The sequence below is a fragment of the Hippoglossus stenolepis genome, chromosome 3 (assembly GCF_022539355.2).
Source record: "Hippoglossus stenolepis isolate QCI-W04-F060 chromosome 3, HSTE1.2, whole genome shotgun sequence".
NCBI lineage: Eukaryota > Metazoa > Chordata > Actinopteri > Pleuronectiformes > Pleuronectidae > Hippoglossus > Hippoglossus stenolepis.
In genome coordinates, this window is record NC_061485.1 from 23,926,300 (window position 1) to 23,946,425 (window position 20,126).

Here is a 20,126-nt window from a genome sequence, read left to right on the forward strand (position 1 = left end):
CATAGGGAAAGATTTAATAGTCTTTATTTGGGCGTTCATAGAGCTGAGCACATCTGTTGCAGCTGGCTGACTTGTTCGCTTGCAGCCTCGTGGCATCACTCAGCGAGCTGAAATACACAAGACAGGAGTGTTTACTGGCAACCACATACACAATGTCACAAAGTTACTCATGACCACACCAGAGATCACATGAGGTGGCTATGTGAGGTCGTATTCAATAGAGGATTACATCCAGGCTCTTCTAAGATTAGCTCTTGTCCTGTAGCCAGTCGGCTAATTTTAATAAATTCTTCCGAAGGTCGTACAATTGTGCAACATACTGTGAAATGTATTGCATGCATTTGGTTTACCAACCTTGCCGCCTTGGTCACGGGTGCGGACACGCAGCTTGTTGACCTGCGACTCGGCCGTGTCAGCCCTCTCCTCTGCGTCGTCGAGCTCATGCTGCAGCTTCCTGTACTTGGACAAGTTGGTGTTTGCCTGCTCCTCCTACACAGGGATTGAAGTGTACAGTGAACCGAAGGGATGCTCGTCACGCTCTTCACTTTACAACGTATAAAACTGTGCGGCAGCGGTAAACAAGTGATGGTGGACTTACTGCTTCCTCAGCCTGCCTCTTGTAACTCTTCAATTTGATCTGCAGCTTGTCGATGAGGTCCTGCAAACGCAACAGGTTCTTCTTGTCCTCCTCAGCCTGCACAAACACCAGAGTAAAACTTCTACCCTGCTTTCAATTTCTTTAAAAACACATTCATATGTTGTACTGCTCTCTGTGCAGACAGTGGTGGTTTACCTGATACGACAGCTCTTTGACTCTCCTCTCATACTTGCGTACTCCCTTCTGATACTCTTGGCTCTTCTTTTGCTCAGCGTCTAGTTCGTTCTCCAGTTCTTTGACCTACCAGTGAGATCAGCAAATACTGTCACACATCAGCTCATTACAAATGAGCAAGGATTAACAATGGGACCCACTGATTCCAGCTCTTACCCTGGCCTCCAGCTTCTGAACCTGCTTCTTGCCTCCTTTGAGGGCGATCTGCTCGGCCTCGTCAAGACGCATCTGCAGGTCCTTTACGGTTTGCTCCATGTTCTTCTTCATCCTCTCCAGGTGGGAGCTGGTGTCCTGCTCCTTCTTCAGCTCCTCTGCCATCATGGCCGCCTGTAAATACAGATGATCGGTGTTAAAGGGACATTAAGTCACCTCTGATAGGACACTGGAAATGACTGCCGCAAAGTAAACATTAACAAGCCTCTGGCACGGATGTGAGGTAATCAGGACATCTATATATGTTTTAAGTTATCTTATAAATATCTTATCGCTTGATGTTTTAAATCTTTATTTTGTTTATACGAGGTCTTACGTCAGTGATGGCCTTTTTGGCCTTCTCGTCTGCGTTGCGGCATTCCTGAACAGCATCGTCCACCTCATTCGAAAGAATGGACAGATCACTCTCCAGCTTCTTCTTCTGGTTGATCAGCCCAGTGTTCTGCAACCAGAGAACAAAATGCAACACCTCAAGACTTTGAAGATTCTCAGTTTCTTTTGATTTCAGCTGCTGAAAATAACGAGCTAAGGTTCCGTTGAACCTAACAAACCATATGAATAATTTGAGGGGGCTCAGGCTGTTTATTGGTTACATATACAGCAGTCCTGGAGCAAGCTAAACACCATGTTGTGAATGGAGATGCAAAACTTCTTTAAGTGCAGTAATATTCTACGCAGTGTTTCAAAACCAAAATCACTTCAGTAAAAGACTGTTGTTTGTAGTCGCAAATTATTTTGTGAATATACAGCATATACTCCACTACACTGCTGCTTTTTAATGCCGTGATTTATTGATAAATGCACTGCTTTGTAGTTTTTACGACATCTTCTTACCTGAGAGTGCAACAGGTTGACTCTCTCGCTGGCCTCCAGCAGCTCATGCTCAGCCAGCTTGCGTGCACGGTCGTTTTGCTCCAGCAGAGCCCTGAGCTCCTCCACCTCGGCAGCCAGCAGGTTGTTTCGCCGCTCAGTCACTGCCACCTGCTCCTTCAGCTCCTCATTCTTGTGAATAGTGTCATCTAACTCAATCTGAATGTCCTGGAAACAAGTAAGAGCAAATATATTTTATTAAGTGTGTAACAATAGAGATGTATTTGATATGACCTGCAGGGTGAGCATGCTGCTGTCTGCTGTGTGGACTCACCTTGATCTGAACCTGCAGGCTCCTCAGGAGTTTCTGGGACTCGGAGGCCTGCCGGTTGGCGTGGCTCAGCTGCACCTCCATCTCATTCAGGTCACCCTCCATCTTCTTCCTCAGACGCACTGCCTCGTTGCGAGACTTAGCCTCGGCATCCAAGGTGGCCTGCATGGAGTCCAGGTTTCTCTGGTGGTTACGACTAGAAGGTGATGAAGAGGTAAATAGAATAATGTGGTTGACGGGGAAAGAATCTTGAATGTGCTATGAAGTTGGATGAAAAGAGCAATCTGTACAACTCACCGGAGGCTGTCGATTTCCTCGTCCTTCTCTGCCAGCTTCCTGTCAACATCGACCTTAATCTGGTTTAACTCCAGCTGGATCCTGAGAGTTTTGCTCTCTTCATGCTCCAGAGTGCCCTGAGACAGACAGACAGACAGACCGACCACTTAACACTCGATGATATTCACCTCAGTCAGGAATATACCACAGACCACAAAGAAGAGGAGGTGAGGGAACATTGCAAACTACTTACTTCAGCTTCCTCCAGCGCAGCTTGAATCTCGGTTTTCTCCATGTCCAGACTCTTCTTCGCCTTCTCCAGCTCATTGATGGTCTTCACTCCCTGACTGATTTGATCAGTAAGGTCAGCAATCTCCTCTGTAGAAGAGAAAAATTGTGTTTTCACATTAAGTCATAAAGTTTCTTCAATACAGCCATCCAGCTGGTAAATTAGACCTCAGCTCTACCTTGCAGGTTCTTGTTCTCCCTCTTGATGGTCTCCAGATGATCCAGACTCTCCTCATAAGAGTTCTTCAGTTTGAAGAGCTCTGTACTCAGGCTACGAGACTCCTTCTGAGAGGTCTCCAGCTCAGACTGGCACTCCTCATACTTCTGTTTCCACTCAACCAGCACCTGGATGAACAATGACAATCATTGTCAGCTTTTAAATCAAATCTCTTCTTCAGCGGACAATGAGAAGTTACGGTGGAGCCCAAGTTGGACTGAGTTGGACTCTGCAACTCTGTCATAGAGTCAGGTACACTATCTTATAGAGTTATAAGGTAAGATAAGATCAGCTTAGTAAAATGTTGGATATTCAGGAAGATTTGAATACTCAATTTCTTAATTTTTCTTCTTTGTGCACTAATTGTGTTGTATAATGTTTGAGCCTGTATCGCTCCCCAGATGATGAGGCCTGACCTCGTCATCCATTTTTGACAGTTATTCAATGTTAGATTGAGATGATGTAAGATAAGATATAAAGTTACCATGTGACAGCAACAAAAAGGAATAGTGAAATACACACTCAGTAAAGGTAATATATAAGTTGAAAAAGTAATATTCAGGGCAGTAAATGCAATCCTATGTAGTAGTTGTCAACAGGAAACACGTGACTTTTAAACACGTGGGTTCCCTTCTCTTTGCCAGTACCTTGTCAAAGTTGCGTTGCTTTTTGTCGAGCGCAGCAGCTGAAGCATTAGCTCGCTCCAGGTCGATGATCAGGTCCTCGATCTCTGTCTGGAGCCGATGTTTGGTTTTCTCCAGGGAGGAGCACTTGGCATTAGATGCCTCCACCGCCTCCTCAGCCTCCTGCAGACGTATCACCAGCTTCTTCCTAAAGAGAGGCAAACAGATTCCAATGTCACGCCTTCAAATGATCATTCTGCACCATTTAATTCTGTCAAAAATACATCTCACTCACTTGGCCTCCTCCAGCTCCTCAGTTCTCTGGATGGCATCAGTTTCATACTTAGTCCTCCACTGAGCCACGTCGACGTTGGCCTTGGACAGAGCTCTCTGCAGCTCAGCCTTGGCCTCCAGCTCCTCATCATACTGCTCCCGCAGGAGATCGCAGTCATGGCGCGTTGACTGCAGCGCGTGGGCCAGGGAGTTCTTAGCCTTTAGAGACCAATCAGGGTGGTGGAGAGCAGTAAGCTAAACTGTAGGATCTCAATCTCTGCGAGTTAGCCTTGTGAATTACTACTAATGATGTATTTATTGGTATCTGACCTTATTTTCCTCCTCCAGCTGCTTCTTGAGCTCCTCCACGTTCTGGCTGAATGAGTTCTTGGCCCTCTGGAGCTGAGACACCATGGACTCTCGCTCCTCCAGCTTCCTTCCCAGCTCGGCTGCACCAGGAAGAGAGAAAGGTCCCTGTGTTAATAACCAATCTGTGAAATCTGTTGTGAGATTTATAATCAAGTGAACAGTGTTTACCACTCTCAGCCTGAGCACGGGCCCTTTGGGTGCTGGTGTCGTTGAGCTGCCTCTGGAGCTCTTCAACCTTGGCTTTAGACTCGTTCATTTGGTCTTCATACAGGCGACACATCTTCTCTGAAGTGGCCTGCAGACAAGAGATCGACATTTTTGATCTAGTTTGGTCCCATCCTGCTTTAATTCTCTCATTGCGTCTCTTGTTCTTCTTTCTACCTTGCCCTTGGAAAGATGCTCCACAGTGGAGGCCAGATCATCTGCCTCCATCTTGGCCTCTCCCCTCTCCTTCTCCAGCTTCTGTTTGATTCGCTGCAGGCTGTCGATCTGCTCACTCAGCTCGGCGACGCCGTCGGCATGCTTCTTCCGCAGGGCGGCCGTCGTGGTCTCGTGGTGAAGCATGGACCCCTCCAGGTCTCGCCGCAGCTTCAGATAATCCGTCTCTCTTTTCTTGTTAATCTCCATCTGAGCTGAGCTGGACCCACCAGCCTCCTCGAGGCGCTCGCTCAGCTCCTCAAGCTCACGAGCCACATCACCACGCTGCTTCTCCACTTTGGCCCTGCAAGCCCGGTCGGCCTCCAGCTCCTCCTCCAGCTCCTCTGAACGAGCCTGGAGGAAATTGATGTCAGTTATTTTGTCAAAATTACGTTTTAATATCTGTTGGAGGTTAATAGACGAGTTTGCACCTGTAACTCTTTTATCTTCTTCTGGAGCTGATTGACCAAGGCTTGCTCATCCTCAACCCTGGTGCTTACCGCATTCATTTCAAACTCTTTTCTGGTGGGAAAGATTTCATCATTACTTCATAACAACCTCAAAAACAAGATGACGTTTTTTTGTGTGAATATATGATGACTCACTTTTTCAGCCTCTCTTCGAGTTGCTGTTTGTCGTTCTCCATATCCATAAAAGTCTCCAAGGAGAGTTTCAGATCCCCCTCCAGCTTACGTCTGACCCGTTCCAGGTCCATACGCAGTTTCTTCTCTTGTTCCAGGGAGCCCTCCAGCTGATTCACATTAGGAAGGTAAAACATGTTAGTTTTCACTATGTTATCGCCTGTCGACGAAATGAAACCTCTGCTTTTCAAAGCAATAAATGAACTCACATCATCCACTTGTTGCTCCAGCTTTGTCTTGGCTTTGGTCAGAGAGTTGACTTTGTCTTCCTCTGCCTGCAGGTCGTCCAGAGTCTGCTGATGGGCCTCCTGCAGAGCCTTCTTCTCCTTGGTCAGCTTCAGGATGGTTTCATCCAGAACTGACATTTCCTCTATCAGGTTCTTCACCTGCACAGAATAAGCAGAAAAAATTGACAATTGATGAGAAATTAAAGATACATTATTAATTTATTCATACAATCCACTTAATGTGCTGCAGATCTTTCAGAGGCCTTAAGCGCCCTCTGGAGGGAACTCACAATCTCCTTTTCCACTCTCCTCACCTTGTTCTCAGTGGCATGTTTCTCCTTTTCCACTTTAGCAAGAGTGATCTCCAGATCGTCGATGTCTTTCTTAAGCTCGGCGCACTCGTCCTCCAGCTTGCGCTTCTTGGCGAGCACATTAGAGCTCATCTCCTCCTCATCCTCCAGCCGCTCCATGATTTCTTTCAATTTGGCCTCCAGCTGGATCTTAGTTTTGATGAGCAGTTCACAGCGGTCCTCAGCATCAACCAGATTGTCCTGCTCCTGTGGGGCAAAAAGGGCAGCAGGTGGTAAGTGCATCCGAGCACTACTACAGTATCAGTGTTTGTAAAAGCTGAATGTTTGAATCACTTACTGCCTGCAGCTGTAGAGAGAGGTCATTCTTCTCTAGGGTCAGGCTAACCTGCTTCTCCTCCAGCTCTATACGCTTGACCTCGGATTTCTCCAGAGCCTCTTTCAGCTTGGCCAGCTCCTCCTTCAGAGCAGCCAGCTCTTTCTCGGTGGCGGCACTCTTCAGCAGAGGCTTTATTTTGAAGAAGAGCTTCATCCAGGGCCAGTGCTTGACAGCGTTAAAGGCCCGGATGTTCCACTGGATGATCATCAGGGCCTCACTGATGAATGATGAGAATTAATAAAACTTTTTTTTAACACTAAATGTTTTCTTGTCATGTTAAACACTAATTTACAAGTAAGCAGGAAAGTCTTAACACTTAAGCTTAATTTTTAAAGCTACAAACAAATAGATTTCAGTCATATTGAGGTAAGTGGGTAAAATTAATGAACCCTGGTATTTCAATTAATGATTGAAATCAATAAAGATTGAATAATTTGCATCATTGACGTTTAAAGGAAACAAGTGAATACATTTATTTTTACTTTACAACTTGAATGTGTTCACAATATGTAAAGTTTTAGACTTATTAAGTTTTATTTATTTTATTTTAACTTATAAGTGTTTTGTTATTAAAAACTTTAATTTTGATTATGTGTGTGTGTATATATATAAAACAAGGGAGTAATAAGATGAACGATCCAAGCTGAAAAATAATTTATTAAATGACTCAAAAATAAGTATTTATGTATAAAAAAGGATTAAATAAACAGTTAAAATAAAAATAATTAGCTGATAATAATGATTGTTTAAAAGTTGAGTGTAGTTCACAAAAAGTAACGGAAAGTAAATTAAAATAACAAAAATTTGTATAATATATATATATATATGTATATATATATACACACACACACAAATCATGTTAACATAACATTGAGTTTAAAATCTGTTGAAGTTAACACTGTACTGTCCCCGATGTCGGCGTCGTGTCACTTTAAGAGAAGTTGAGAGCGAGAACATAAAGAGAAGAAGGTCAAAAAGATTTATCCTGGACTTCCCCGTTTATTTATTTAGTGACTTCTCCTTGGTGCTTGATTTTATTGGCACGGATCCTGCGCCCATCTCCTCCCACGTATCTAATCATACACCAAGGGATGCGACGTGAAATCATACACCTACTGATGCTTTTGATGTTTCATGACTGTGACCAAACGGGTAACTAGATTGATTTAGTCTCAGTAGGATGGCGTCCAGCGGCACCTAAATATGGAGCTGGAGCAGAGTGGTCAAGGACTCCTTGTCGGTGTTTAGGGGGTGAGTTTAAGTGAGCTTGCACACGCTGGGGTGGAAGGTGACTGGAGTGGGTGTGTGTGTGGATGATTGCATGTTTGACATGACTCCACGTCGAGTGCCTCTCAAAGGTGAGCGTCTGTGTTTATTTAGAAACTAAAACCCTCTGTCCAATGGCCGGCTTAAATCTTCTGTCACCCTCCACATATTCCATCAATGCACTCACTTAGAAGTACAGGCGCCGGGGACAAAAGGAGCCAGGGGCCATTGGGTGTCCAGGGAGGGGGCCGAGGGTTGTATTTTTAGGGAGGGCCTCAGCAGCTGCCACTTGACACATGTCGCCACCTGGCTCTGGGGACACCGTCAGCATTGTTTTATTTAGAGAGAGAGAGCGGATGGAGAGTATAGCCGTAGACCTGAGAGAGTGGGGTATGGGTGTGAGCATGAGTTGGGGCCCTTAATAACAGAGGGGCCACACACACATGCCTGGTAACCATACAAGGGCAAGCACACGCCTCGCACACACCGATAACACTGCCCTTGCATGCCAGGCATACTGCAGCGAGGGAGTGAACACTGAGGTATAGTGTAACACAAGCTGAAAGGCTCGCGGCCGATCGTGTTGCGATTGAACCTGTTCACTGAAGCAACTGGTGCTGCAGCTCTTTCTGTTTTCTGTACTCATGTCTTCACCTTCCTGTGAGGAACAAAGCTCAGAGCTCTGCTGTGCCTCCAAGGACATTTTATATTCATTCGGCTTGATAAAAGAGATTTTGATGACGGATGTAAATGTGATGTGGTCTTTTACCTCTTCACATTCATTCTCTGCAGCAGCGCCCTCATGATTTGGCCTCGAGCGGCTGCCTGCAGCAGCGTCAGGACTTTGGACAAACGTTCGTCCCTCAGCTCCTCCAGGTGACCCAGCAGACCAGCCTTGAAGAACACCTACATGAAGAAAGGAAGCAAATATTAAGTATTAAGTAATATTAACAGCAAAAACATAAAAATATAACTTGAAATAAAGGCATAAAATCACGGAAACTTAGGGGATATTTTAGGGTGACTGTGATCACAAACTCGTTTGCACAGATATCATCATGAAGTGCTTCTAATTTCTGAATGATTTACCAGATTTCAAGTCATGATGTCTGATTATTTTGCAGAAAATAAAAAGTATATGGTGAATTTGGGTAATCTGGGACGTTGGGAAATGTGGGAGACTTCAGTCTGTTTATTTCCTGTTTTAACAAAATCTAGTCAACAGGACTTTTACAATAGTTTAGCATGGACGTCATGTGACTGAAATCACATGACTTCATGGTGGCGATTTCACAGAAAGGGGTGGGGCAAGTGTCAATCAGAAGCTCCTCTTTGGAATTGCATGACAAGGTCAATGACATAAGATTCTGATAAGATTGCTTATGTGCTGATAAGATTCTAAGGATATAAATCTGACATAAATTAAACAATGTTTCAAATTCTTATCAAATTATGTTTGTGATGAATTGAAGCATATGCATTGCGTTGTTTCTGAGTGGTTCTGATTGATAATGAGGGACATCATGCTTTGTGTAATCTTGGACAGTCATTTAAGTTCTCTGAATGGGGAAACAAACATTCAAAGTCTTACTGAAGTAAAAATACATAAACTAAAGAGATGTAGCATAATGTCTGCAGTTGTCAGACAGGAGTTAATGGTAAATACCGTCTGCCCCTGTCTGTTTAAAGTGATAACTAGCACATAATCAGTTTGCTCTCTAGGACAGAGATGATCCAAAAAGCACAGAAGAGTCTGTCCTGTGGTCTGCAGCCATTTTACCAAACGTGGAGAAGACAATGAGGTGATCGATGATGATGGTCTCTCACCTGCAAGGACAGTTTGTTCCCTGAGTAGTAGTAGTTAACTTTAACTTCTTTAAATACTGTTGAATAATTTAATCTGTAGGATTCTGCCAAGTATATTTAACTTTATATATATGATGTTTACATGGTACATATTTCTATTTTTAGAGTTCCTTATGTTTTCCCCCGTAATGGGACTAATCTTATCTTAGTACTTATATATAGAATAACTAACTTATTCTTAACTAACTTATTCTTAAGCACAGTACTTTAATAAATGGCTCTGTTTTACACACAAGCTGCGGCCCTCTACCTTTGTGTGTCCAAACTTGTACTGGCTGTGGTCGATATCCAGGGAGGACAGCAGCTTCTCTGCAGCTTTCCTGCTGTCAACAAACTTATCATCTGGGATGGCATGTGGATTCAGGATGCGATAGCTGAATATATGAAAACAGTGTGATCAGTGAGACTGAATGTCCATCAAATGAAAGTGAGTTTTGCCTTTTCTGATTCGTCTTACCGCTGTTTGAACTCAGCGTAGAGGATGCGGTTTGGAAAGCCCTTCCTGCAGATCCTGATGCCTTCCAGCACGCCGTTACAGCGAAGCTGGTGCAGCACCATGAATGGATCCATGATCCCTGCACAGAACAGGTGTCAAACATCAGCCTCACCCGCATCACTTAGCTCCTGATGATATGTGATCGTGCCGTGTGTTACCTGGAGTCTTGCTCTCATTAGGGATGATGCAGCGAACAAAGTGGGGCTGGGTGCTGCGCAGGTTGGTCATCAGCTTGTTCAGGTTTTCCTGGATAGAGGAGAGATAATTGAGTCAATATAAACTCCTTCACAATTCTACTATTAAAGCATAATTTATTACAAAGCGTGAGAACAGAACCTTCATGTAAAATGTTTGAAATCCTCGATGTGAAGGAGAGAGGAGCCAGCACAGACTTAAAGTGATGTTCATGTGATCATTGCCCTAAACATCACTGCAAGTCTTAACTGCCTCCATCCCAGCTGTCCAGAGAGGCCCACAGACGCTCACATCGTCTGAAACACGTTTACATTCACCTGCATCAGTACCAGACTGTCACACTCTCACCTTGTGAAGCTGAGACACCGTCTGGAAGGAGGCCGCCTTCTTCCGCTTTTCCTTGCCGCCAGGCCTCGGTTCGGACGCTATTGAATGATTAGCAGATTGATAAATGTGACCATGTTGTTAATAATAATAATAATAATAATAATAATAGCTTTATTTATTTAGTATCTAAAAACAGGGTTTACGAGGTTCTTTGAGAAACAAAGCAGACACAGGATATTCAGGCCTAATTGCAAATATGCATTTACTATGATAAAAGCAGTAATTAAAAATAAGCAGAATAAGAACAATAAAAAGAAGACAAAGCAAAGCAACTAAATAGAAAAAAGCAATATAACATATAAGAGATAAAAAGACGACATCACATAAAGGAAAGTCTGTAAAATGGGTTTTTAGAAGTGATTGAAAAGACTACATGTTATAATCAGGATCTTGTTTATCGTACTTGAGTCTGATCCAATGTAGTTCTCATAGAGAGTCGCCAGCAGCTTGTTGGAAGACTTTCGGAAAACCGCCACCACCGTCTCGTTTAGTGGGTCTTTGTTTTTGTCCAGCCATCCGATGATGTTATAGGGTACCTGTGAAAAACAGCAGGGACGTCCCAATGATTGGATTCTCTGTGTAAGGACACATTCTGCAGCAATGTCTCAGTGTGTTAGTGAGGAAGTCACTTACCACACCAGCATAGTGCACCAGCTCAAAGTGGGCCTCGAACTTGCGCTTCTTGTCTGGCCGTGGTTTTTGGAAATTAGGCGACTTGCCGATATGATTGTCATACATCTTGGCTTTAAAGCTGTTGTCCGAGGCTTTAGGGAACATGCACTCCTCTTCAAGGATGGACATGATGCCCAGCGGCTGGACGAGGAAGAGCAGCGTGTTAATCTAATACACCTCCATGAAACTCATCCATGATTCACCTGTGATAAACACAGCACTTCACCTTTTCAATGAGATCAATGCACGCTTGAAGGTCCAACCCAAAGTCGATGAAGGTCCATTCAATGCCCTCACGCTTGTACTCCTCCTGCTCCAGGATGAACATGTGGTGGTTGAAAAACTGTTGCAGCTTCTCATTTGTGAAGTTGATGCACAGCTGCTCGAAGCTATTGAGCTGCGATCAAAAAAAGGAACAGGTGTTCAGAACAAGCGTGAAGGACGCAACACTCATCCTGCAGCATTGCTAATTCAACACGGTGAGATAGAGGGTAAGATACAAACAGAGAACCTGTTGGTTTTCGACCAGAATCTGACCATACATCCAGAAAATCTTAGATAATAATAATAACAATAAAGATTTAGAGCCATACTAACGTTTAAAAAAAACATTTGTAATATAGATCAATTTACTTGAAAGATCTCAAATCCAGCGATGTCCAGGACTCCTATGAAGTACTGGCGAGGCAGGGATGTGTACAGCGTCCGGTTGATGCGTCCCACGAGCCATTTGAACATGCGGTCATATGTCGCTTTGGCCAGAGCACCGACGGCGAAGTTAACCTAGAGCAACCATGCACAGATACACACACACACACGCGCACACACACGCACACACACACAAGAGTAAAGGTGTCATAGTGTGGAGTGGCGGGTGTACAGATCATTTGAGGAATAAGGAGTTGTCCTTTAATCCCGAGTCGTCCTGCAGATGGAGGAGAAGCTGAACACGCTGAATTTTCACGACAGTTTAAAAAAACTTTCATACGACTGTTCTGCTCTGATCTATTTGACATATTCATAGACGTTGTTTTTTCATCTTCATGTGTTGACAAAGAACACAGAGAGCAGACATTACATCTCCTCACCTGTTCGACGTTCTGCCCCTTCACCACATACTCGTTCCCCACCTTCACCCTCGGGTGGAGGAGGCCCTTGATGAGGTCAGCTGAACTGACTCCCATCAGGTACGAGGCCTTGTCCGCACCTGATCAAGAAGAAAAAAAAAAGGTTCAGTCACAAACCTGCCTTTTAAATCTGGAGTTGCTTTTGTGCCAGACATCACTGCTTCTTACTCTCAGTGCCATCAGTCTCCGCCTGCTCCTCGCGCTGCTTTAGCTTGAATTTCATGTTGCCAAAGTGCATGATGGCTCCGACTATTTTATAGCAGCCGTACTTCTCATCGGACAGGAAGCCGAGGATGTCCATGGCGTGCTGCAGAGAGAGAAAGGAGAAGTTATGCTCTGTGCTCCGATGCAGCTGATTTTCTCTCCTTGTGGAAAAGATAAACGTTCTTACATCAGTGGCCATCAGCTCCTGTCCGTCATCCAGGTTCTCCACGGTGGTGACGCCCTGCGAGCAGAAGTGGAAGTCATACGGGTTGGAGGTCACCAGCAGCATGTCTAGAACAAAGAGTTAACAATGATTATGTCACAGTCCTGCACCAGGAAGGAATAAAATATAAAAAATTTGCCAGATTAACACACCCAACAGCTCTGGTTTCTTCTGGGACATGATCTGGTAGTAGATGTGGTAGCTCCTCTCACCAGGCTGCTGAAATATCACTCTGGATTTTTCCAGAAGATCTGAAACACAGGGAGACGTGTGATGTCTTGCTCTTAGATATGAAACAAAATGAAAAATACATGGTGTTAAAAAAAAAAACTCATTAACTCACACATGTCAACATCAGCTGAGGCCAGTTTCCCTGTAGGTCCGAAGTGGATCCTGATGAACTTGCCCTGCAGGAAATTAATCATGCAAGAAAAATGATCTTAATATTCATAATATTAAATGCATATACAATACGCAATATAGGGAATTTCCAGATACTCACAAAACGAGATGAGTTGTCGTTCCTCAGCGTTTTGGCGTTACCAAACGCCTCCATGGCAGGGTTGGCCTCGATGATTTGATCCTCCAGATTCCCCTGGAAAATACATTTGTAAGTAAAATGGGAGTAAGCTAAGTCACATTATCTTTTTGTATTCATTCATAATAGATGTTGCAGCTTAAACTCACCCCTGTTTTAGTGGAAGGACTGTGCAGCTAAAGAAGAAAATGAAAAGCCTGTGAGTGTGACATCTTGTCTAGTGTCACGGAATAATACTTTCACAACCAAAGGGGAAAACCATGAACAACTGGAAAATTAGAACTGTTGTTAAAACCCGATGGCCACCTTGTTTTACATGATGGAGTGTGGTGAACACATGGGAGAAAAAGGGAGGAAAAATGAGCATCAAACAACATAGAAAAGTCAAAAACCCAAAATCAAAGCAAAGGGAAAGATTATGTAAAAAATGTGGAGCCAAAAAGCAAAAAAAAGGAAAAACAAATTACAAGGGATGGGGGAAAAGAATGATTCAAAAATCAGGGAGGAAGCGTAGGAGAGTGGCTGGAAATGGCTGCACAACACATGAGGGTAAAGACTCAGACATGAATGTAATCACTTCTCACATTCACCACTGTGACAGTGAGCAAAATGTATGGAGACGGTTTAAAGGGAATACACTGCAGGATTCCTGGGACCAAAAAAGCGAAGAAGAAAATAAAAAGAATAAAATGGAGCAAAAAAAGCTTGAAAAAGGAGGGAGTGGAAAACAAAAAAATAGGGGTTGCCACATCAGCCTTACTCCTTTTTTGGCAGCTGTTTCCCCAAGAGCTGCCACAATGGCAAAATACTGAATGACACGTTTCGTGTTGACAGTTTTGCCAGCACCGGATTCTCCGCTATAGGAGTGTGAAAAATAACAAAGTGTACACACAACAGGTACAGTAAAAAAAATGCTCACAAAGCTGGTAAAGGTCGTGTAAATTAAATTCACTACACTGCAGGTTATAAACAGAGAGGAAAAAATGAGAATCGTCAAAGCCAAAAGCTCTTGACAGAAAAAAATCGTGTGGCTGTATGTAGAGAGTCTACATGTTATATGGCAGCACATACAGTTACAAACAGTTGTATTCTTCTCTAATTTGTGACAAAAGAAAATCTGTTTCAGTGAGTTAATACTTACGTGATTAGCATGGACTGGTTCTCTCGATCTGATGAGGAGAAAATACATAATAAATACATGGGCTTGCATGTTTCAGAGCTTATATGCTTGTGTTGTATATGTTGTTGTAATATTGTAGTGCATGGAAACACTCACTGCGCAGCATGTCATTGTAGGCATTGTCTGCGATGGAGTAGATGTGCGGTGGCGCCTCAGAGCGGCGCTTGCCTTTGTAAGCAGCCACCACCTTGGGTGTGTAGACTGGCAGCCATTTGTATGGATTCACTGTCACACAGAAGAGGCCGGAGTAGGTCTGAGCAAACCAGAGGACATGACGTCAAGTTTAACTCTGTAATTTCATCTGGGTAATTATGCTCTTTGGGGGACATGGAAACATGGGAGAGAGGGGGACGAGCCATCGGTCCATAATGGGACACTCACATAGATCATCCAGGAAGAGTAACGTCTGCGCAGGTTAAACAGCACAGAGGCCTCGTTGAGGTGCGTCAGCATGGCCATGTCTTCGTTCATGTCAAACTTAGGAGGGTTCATCTGCTGGATGTCACCATCCTTCACTGTCATGGTCTGAAGGAAAGAACACAGGCACAAATGAGGAGGGGCTCATGGGACCGCTGTACATATTCTTTATGATCATAAAATAAAATAAAATTAAGAGCACTTACTGTTCCACCTTTGGTCTCAACAATGACTTTGTCATCGCTGAACTCTTTGATCTCAACCTCAATGTACGCCTCTTTTTCATCAGGGACCCAGGCTCGCTTCTTACCTACAGAGACGTGTGAGTTTAATTGCAAAAACTCACCCAAATCCAAAAGTTGACAGAGGATGAAATGATCACAAATTAAAAGTATTATACAAATAAAAAAGTTGACCTATTTTATTGATTCTTATTGTAGTTATAACAGCAATATATTTATGTATTTTTTTTTATTAAGTGGAGAATGACAGAACAAAAAATTTGTGACATTTGATTTTGACAAAACCAAATAAATCCATGCAGCAGTTCCACAACTTGTGAATAAAATGACATTATTTACACATATTATGTCTCTTTTTTGTTATTTCTTAAAAACACTAGTATAACATGAAGCTGCAATATCAAACCATAGTCTGAATCCACCTGCTGCACTTCTTTAAACTTATTTAGCAACTGATACAAATGTGAGATTGCATCTAAAACTATATTTAATAATGATATGAATAATTGTGATGTGATGTGCCCTATAAGGTTCCGTTTCTCTGAGGTGTCCTTATTAGGCCTACCGTCAAAAGGGATGGTCTGCACCGCCAGCTGCTCCCGTTCAGATTTGCGTAAAAACGGTGCAGCATCGCCGAACTCCTGCAAGTCAAATTGCGGCATAGTGGCACCTCCTCGTCGGCTTCAGTACCCGGGCGCACGGTGAGATAGACGGCTCCTTTGGTGAGAACAGAAAACTTTGTGTTAGTCAGTGGTTCTTATGCTGTTTCTTTTTACTTTTATTGACAAAAACAAAACGCAGCCATGACAACACGAGTCGTGCGTAAAGAGCGCAAATCCACTATCACGAGAACGAGAACGAAAATATACAAACGTGCAGCGCGTGAACTGGCACGTGCCAGCGAAGGTAAAAGGTATGAATGCGCTGCTCAGAGTGAAATGAAGACTGAAGAAGACTTTTTAAAGAGCAGCCAACCCGCGCGTAAAAGGCGTAATGATCAACCTACCAAACGAAGGAGGAAAGTTGTCCACTGACCTCAGGACGGCCACAACGAAATGACAGTCTGCTGAGATGTGCCCTCCTTTATACTGTGTTCCTCAAGGTCACGGTCAGTGGACATTTGTCCCTCATTAGCATATGCCACCTCCTCCGATGCCCATTGGTGCTGCGCGTCTGTCTCAATTGACACAAAAGGAAAGCTACGTTTTTGTCATTGCGCTAAACCCAAGCCGGCTATTTTTGTATCCCAGTTATTTTATGCACTGTACACACTGCAAGGGAGTGGGAGAGAGGGGGCTGCATTAGGAGCATCCCTATGGGGGAATGTTTTCACTCTATAAAATTTGAAGGGCAGTGCATTGGTGCATTGGTGCATTTACCAGGACTGTGATTTGTGTCCAACACCCAGAGACACAACCTGGAGATTTAACCCAATATTTACAGGGAAAGTTATTTGCCGAGAATATTAAAAGATCAACACCTTACAGTTAGTATTTCTGAGTCCCTTTCATAGAATAGTGCTGATGTTTTAAGAAACCTCCTGATTAACACAACTGAACGGATTCCACTTCAGGTGACTTTGCTGCTTGTGAACTCATGTTGGCCTCTAACAGCCCTGTCCCTTTTGTGTTGTTAAGTGTCAACAGGGATGTCTGCTATTGTGTGTGGCCACAGAGGATGCAACCTTAGAAGAGATTATTTCAGGAGCTGTGTGGCATTAAACATGCTTCTATAAATATACAACATTATATTAATAGCGAGAAACATGGCGCTTGGCTTCCAGCAGAAAAATAAAGAGCTTCATCTGAATTTAAAATAGATAAACTTGAGAGACGATTAAGCAAAATCACATGATGAAACATTCACATTTTACATTTTGTTTGTCAAAATTGTTTCTTCGTAGATAGAAACATTTGAAGCTTTAACGCTTCGGGCCTCAGATGAAAACGTCCACTGATGCCACAGTGTGTTGAACTGTCACACGTAGCTGTTGTAACTTTGTGTAACCAGTAATTCTGGCATAAGCGCTTCGCCTCTCACACTCTGGCTCCACCACATCTGACCTTCAGAGCAAGGGGAGAGGTTGGTGCCTGGTATGAGAGCAGGGTGACAGTGCAGCGTGGGGTGGTGGTGGGGGGGTGGGACCACAGTTTCTCAGAATAGACAAAGCCAGAGTCCAGCATTCCTGATAGGGTGATTGACTGTTAACTGTTGGCTGAAAACGAATTCTGTAAAAAGCCACGTAGATAAGGGGACGACGGTCACGCACAGCCTATGGTGACGCTGTAACTTTTACAAACCCTAAGACGTGATAGGTCTACCTGTCTTATGATGAACAGAATTTGCTCTCTTTTCTCTGCGAGCATGCATAAATCCACGTGCACGGAAACAAGAAAAGATGGGCGGCCATCTTTGTTGACACACCACTATCTGTTCCTGTGGCAGACAGACAGAGGTGTTGCCGTGATGGCTCAAACTTTCTTGGGCATCAGTTAGATAGAGGGGGCCTGAGCTATTCTGGGACAAGGGGCTCTTCAGAGGCAGAGGCTGGTTTATGTACTATGTCACTTGGTGCAGCATTTGAAAAGCTGGCATGCTGATAACACATGAGTAGGAGATGAATCCCAAAGTCCCCAGAGCCGCTGGCTTTAAATAAGTTCACATACTCCGGCACATAAACACACACACACACACAGAAACACATATGAAGTGCATGCAGGGCTAGTGTTGTCCCCCAGCACATCTCTCTGCACCGCTATACTGCAGCCCACTGCAACAGCTGACTTCTCACAGCAACAGCTCTACTTACGTCCCCAGTGTTCCTCAAAATCATTTAGACCCTAATGTGGCCAGGCTCATTAATGCTCATGTTTTGTTTGTTAGACATTTGTGCTTTGAATTACTTTCCCATATATAATGACCAAACTGGAGTCCAGCTGAAGGCCCCAGCCCCCGAAATGTTGGTCCAGAGTCCTCGGCTCATTCTTGGGGGTCGGCCAACCGAGTGTTTGGTGATCTGCAGGCGAGGGGCCGACATTTTGGGCATCAAGACTAGATCTGGGGGTCGGTCACAGTTGTTTTAGATCATCATGCACCGAATGCCAGGAGGCTTAGGCAGCGAGATGGAGAAAGATTGGGAATTATGACTGCAGTCATTCTCGGCCGCGTTTAATCGCACACCACACTGTCATATCTCTCTCCATGTTCGGCCTCTGCACAGGTGGGACTGTTCATCAGATATACTACCAAAAGAGGAAAACCAAATGTTCTGTCTCGCTCTTTCTCTTTTTCTTTAACTCTTCACTCACATAAGCCAAATCTGTGCATTTTATTTATCTATCTATATATCTATACCAAGAATGTAACTTTGGGTTGAATGCTGGGGGGGAGGAGGGGGGCAAGGTCAAATGGCATTGAATCAAATACTCTGGATAATCTCTAAATCATAATTCCATACCAATGAATAATCACTTTATACACCTTATAAATATTCACTATTAACACATCGTACTTGCCAGATAATACCGACAAGCTAGTAGCCAAAGTAGCTACAATAAAAGTGGGGTTAAAAAAGTAATTATTGCTGCAAATTAAATTGAATGGAGAAAACCAGACACTTTCGTGTTTTATAAGAGTGAATATTTTTCATCCAGGTGTATGTTATGAGCATTGGGGGAGTTGTACAGGCCAGCTTTGATTATTAGGGGAATTTTAACCCTCCCGTCCTCCTGTAAACTACGCCCTGGATCTATACATATAAACGTATCTCTGAAAATGTAAACTTTTTGTTTTGTGCACTCTGGGTTCAGTTTTTAACTTGAGCTGGTTTGAACGATCCTACATAAATAATGTTCGATGGTTTGCGTGACAGAACAAATATTAACCTAACTATCTTCGTCTATTGATGTAATCTAAAAAAAGGCAGTGAAGCAGCGTTTCATTTTGGATCAAAGCATTCATTGCTGGTGGATATTTCTGTAATCGCCTTTCGCCTGCCCCCAATACCTTGCAGCAACTGTGTGGGCTCAGGTCAATGCCGTCAGTTCATCAGCGTGGAGACGGGCAGACGCGTGGCACAAACATACTCTAAAGCCCCAATTACTCCTCCACACCCACTCCACCCTATAACAACACACGGCAGACTTAATCAGTCTTTTAGCGAGCCCTGTGGGAGGTTTGATACCTCGGCTATTAGCCTCTGGCTCCAGACAATACCCTGTCTTTCATTGTGCTAAGTTGTGGTCTGGGTCAGTGGGCCCGGCCGGCCCAGCCAGCCCTGCCCTCAGTATGCATGGCAGCCCTCAGCTGTCTTTCTATTTCAGGAGTGTGGAGGCATACCTCGGCCCAGCTGGGGCATCATAGACAATGGGGCATGCTGCCTTATCCAAACACAGGCTCGCAGACAATCTGACGCACTCCAGGATCCCAGCGAGAGCCCCGCTGCTGCAGCCCCCTCCTGCCCAATAAAGCAGAAGCAAAGGGTTAACAAGGCTGCACACACACTTAGACACATCACTCAGGAGCTGCACGGCTTCTTTTAAACACACTACGATGAACAGACCACAGCAAGGAGAGATTCATTTGTCATGTGATTTGGAATGATGGACGTGAATGTCCATCATTCACGTCCAGTGTAAACACAGCAACACACTACATTTATTATTTAAAAACCAACATGGATCTTTCTCATTTTTCTTTCGCTGTATATCTAATAAAAGGGAAATTATTGACTACCAAAGAAAAACATGATAGTCAATTTCTAAAAATTGAAATGTATCTTATTTTTACTGATGGCTTTTACCTACAAAACGATTAGAGTTTATCCAGCTTGTGTTTTACCACCACATCCCTGAGATAAATGATCCATGATTCATGTTTGCCTTCTGGCTTCATTTTTAATGCCACATCTATACAGCACACTCTACACACACACACACACACACACACATCTCACATTTTTCATCTCTTGTATTTCAGATCCAATGAAATCACTGTTTCTAAACAGCGGGCCGTGACTACATTTGCTTTGCTTGACTTTAAATAGACTTGGAAGGGAAGCCTGTCAAGCTGCCTAGAAAGACCTTCAGTTAGTGACCTACAGCATCTCAC

At 43.7% G+C, this 20,126-nt stretch overlaps 1 protein-coding gene across 2 annotated transcripts; it reads right to left on the reverse strand.

Moving 5' to 3' along the window:
• Positions 1-7: 7 nt before the first annotated feature.
• On the reverse strand, positions 8-16,094 carry myh7ba (myosin, heavy chain 7B, cardiac muscle, beta a). Of its 2 annotated transcripts, XM_035151881.2 has the most exons (44): positions 16,024-16,094; positions 15,583-15,734; positions 14,982-15,085; positions 14,740-14,883; positions 14,455-14,611; positions 14,320-14,347; positions 13,939-14,035; positions 13,328-13,354; positions 13,143-13,235; positions 12,984-13,047; positions 12,793-12,891; positions 12,605-12,708; positions 12,382-12,520; positions 12,175-12,293; positions 11,720-11,869; positions 11,313-11,483; positions 11,048-11,227; positions 10,818-10,950; positions 10,376-10,452; positions 9,991-10,078; positions 9,794-9,911; positions 9,587-9,710; positions 8,240-8,376; positions 6,166-6,421; positions 5,832-6,074; positions 5,500-5,676; positions 5,255-5,400; positions 5,081-5,171; positions 4,614-5,003; positions 4,401-4,527; positions 4,194-4,312; positions 3,886-4,082; positions 3,615-3,798; positions 2,930-3,095; positions 2,716-2,840; positions 2,484-2,599; positions 2,190-2,382; positions 1,880-2,083; positions 1,362-1,487; positions 989-1,159; positions 794-898; positions 599-694; positions 355-489; positions 8-107 (listed from the first exon to the last, which is right to left on the reverse strand). In XM_035151881.2, the coding sequence occupies exons 2-44, from the start codon at positions 15,677-15,679 to the stop codon at positions 96-98; spliced, it is 5,829 nt and encodes a 1,942-aa protein (XP_035007772.1). In that variant the 5' UTR covers positions 15,680-15,734; positions 16,024-16,094; the 3' UTR covers positions 8-95. The 2 variants fall into 2 exon arrangements, with proteins under 2 accessions (XP_035007772.1, XP_047195247.1); XM_047339291.1 differs by having other exon boundaries at positions 12,382-12,708.
• Between the last annotated feature and the right edge of the window lie 4,032 nt (positions 16,095-20,126).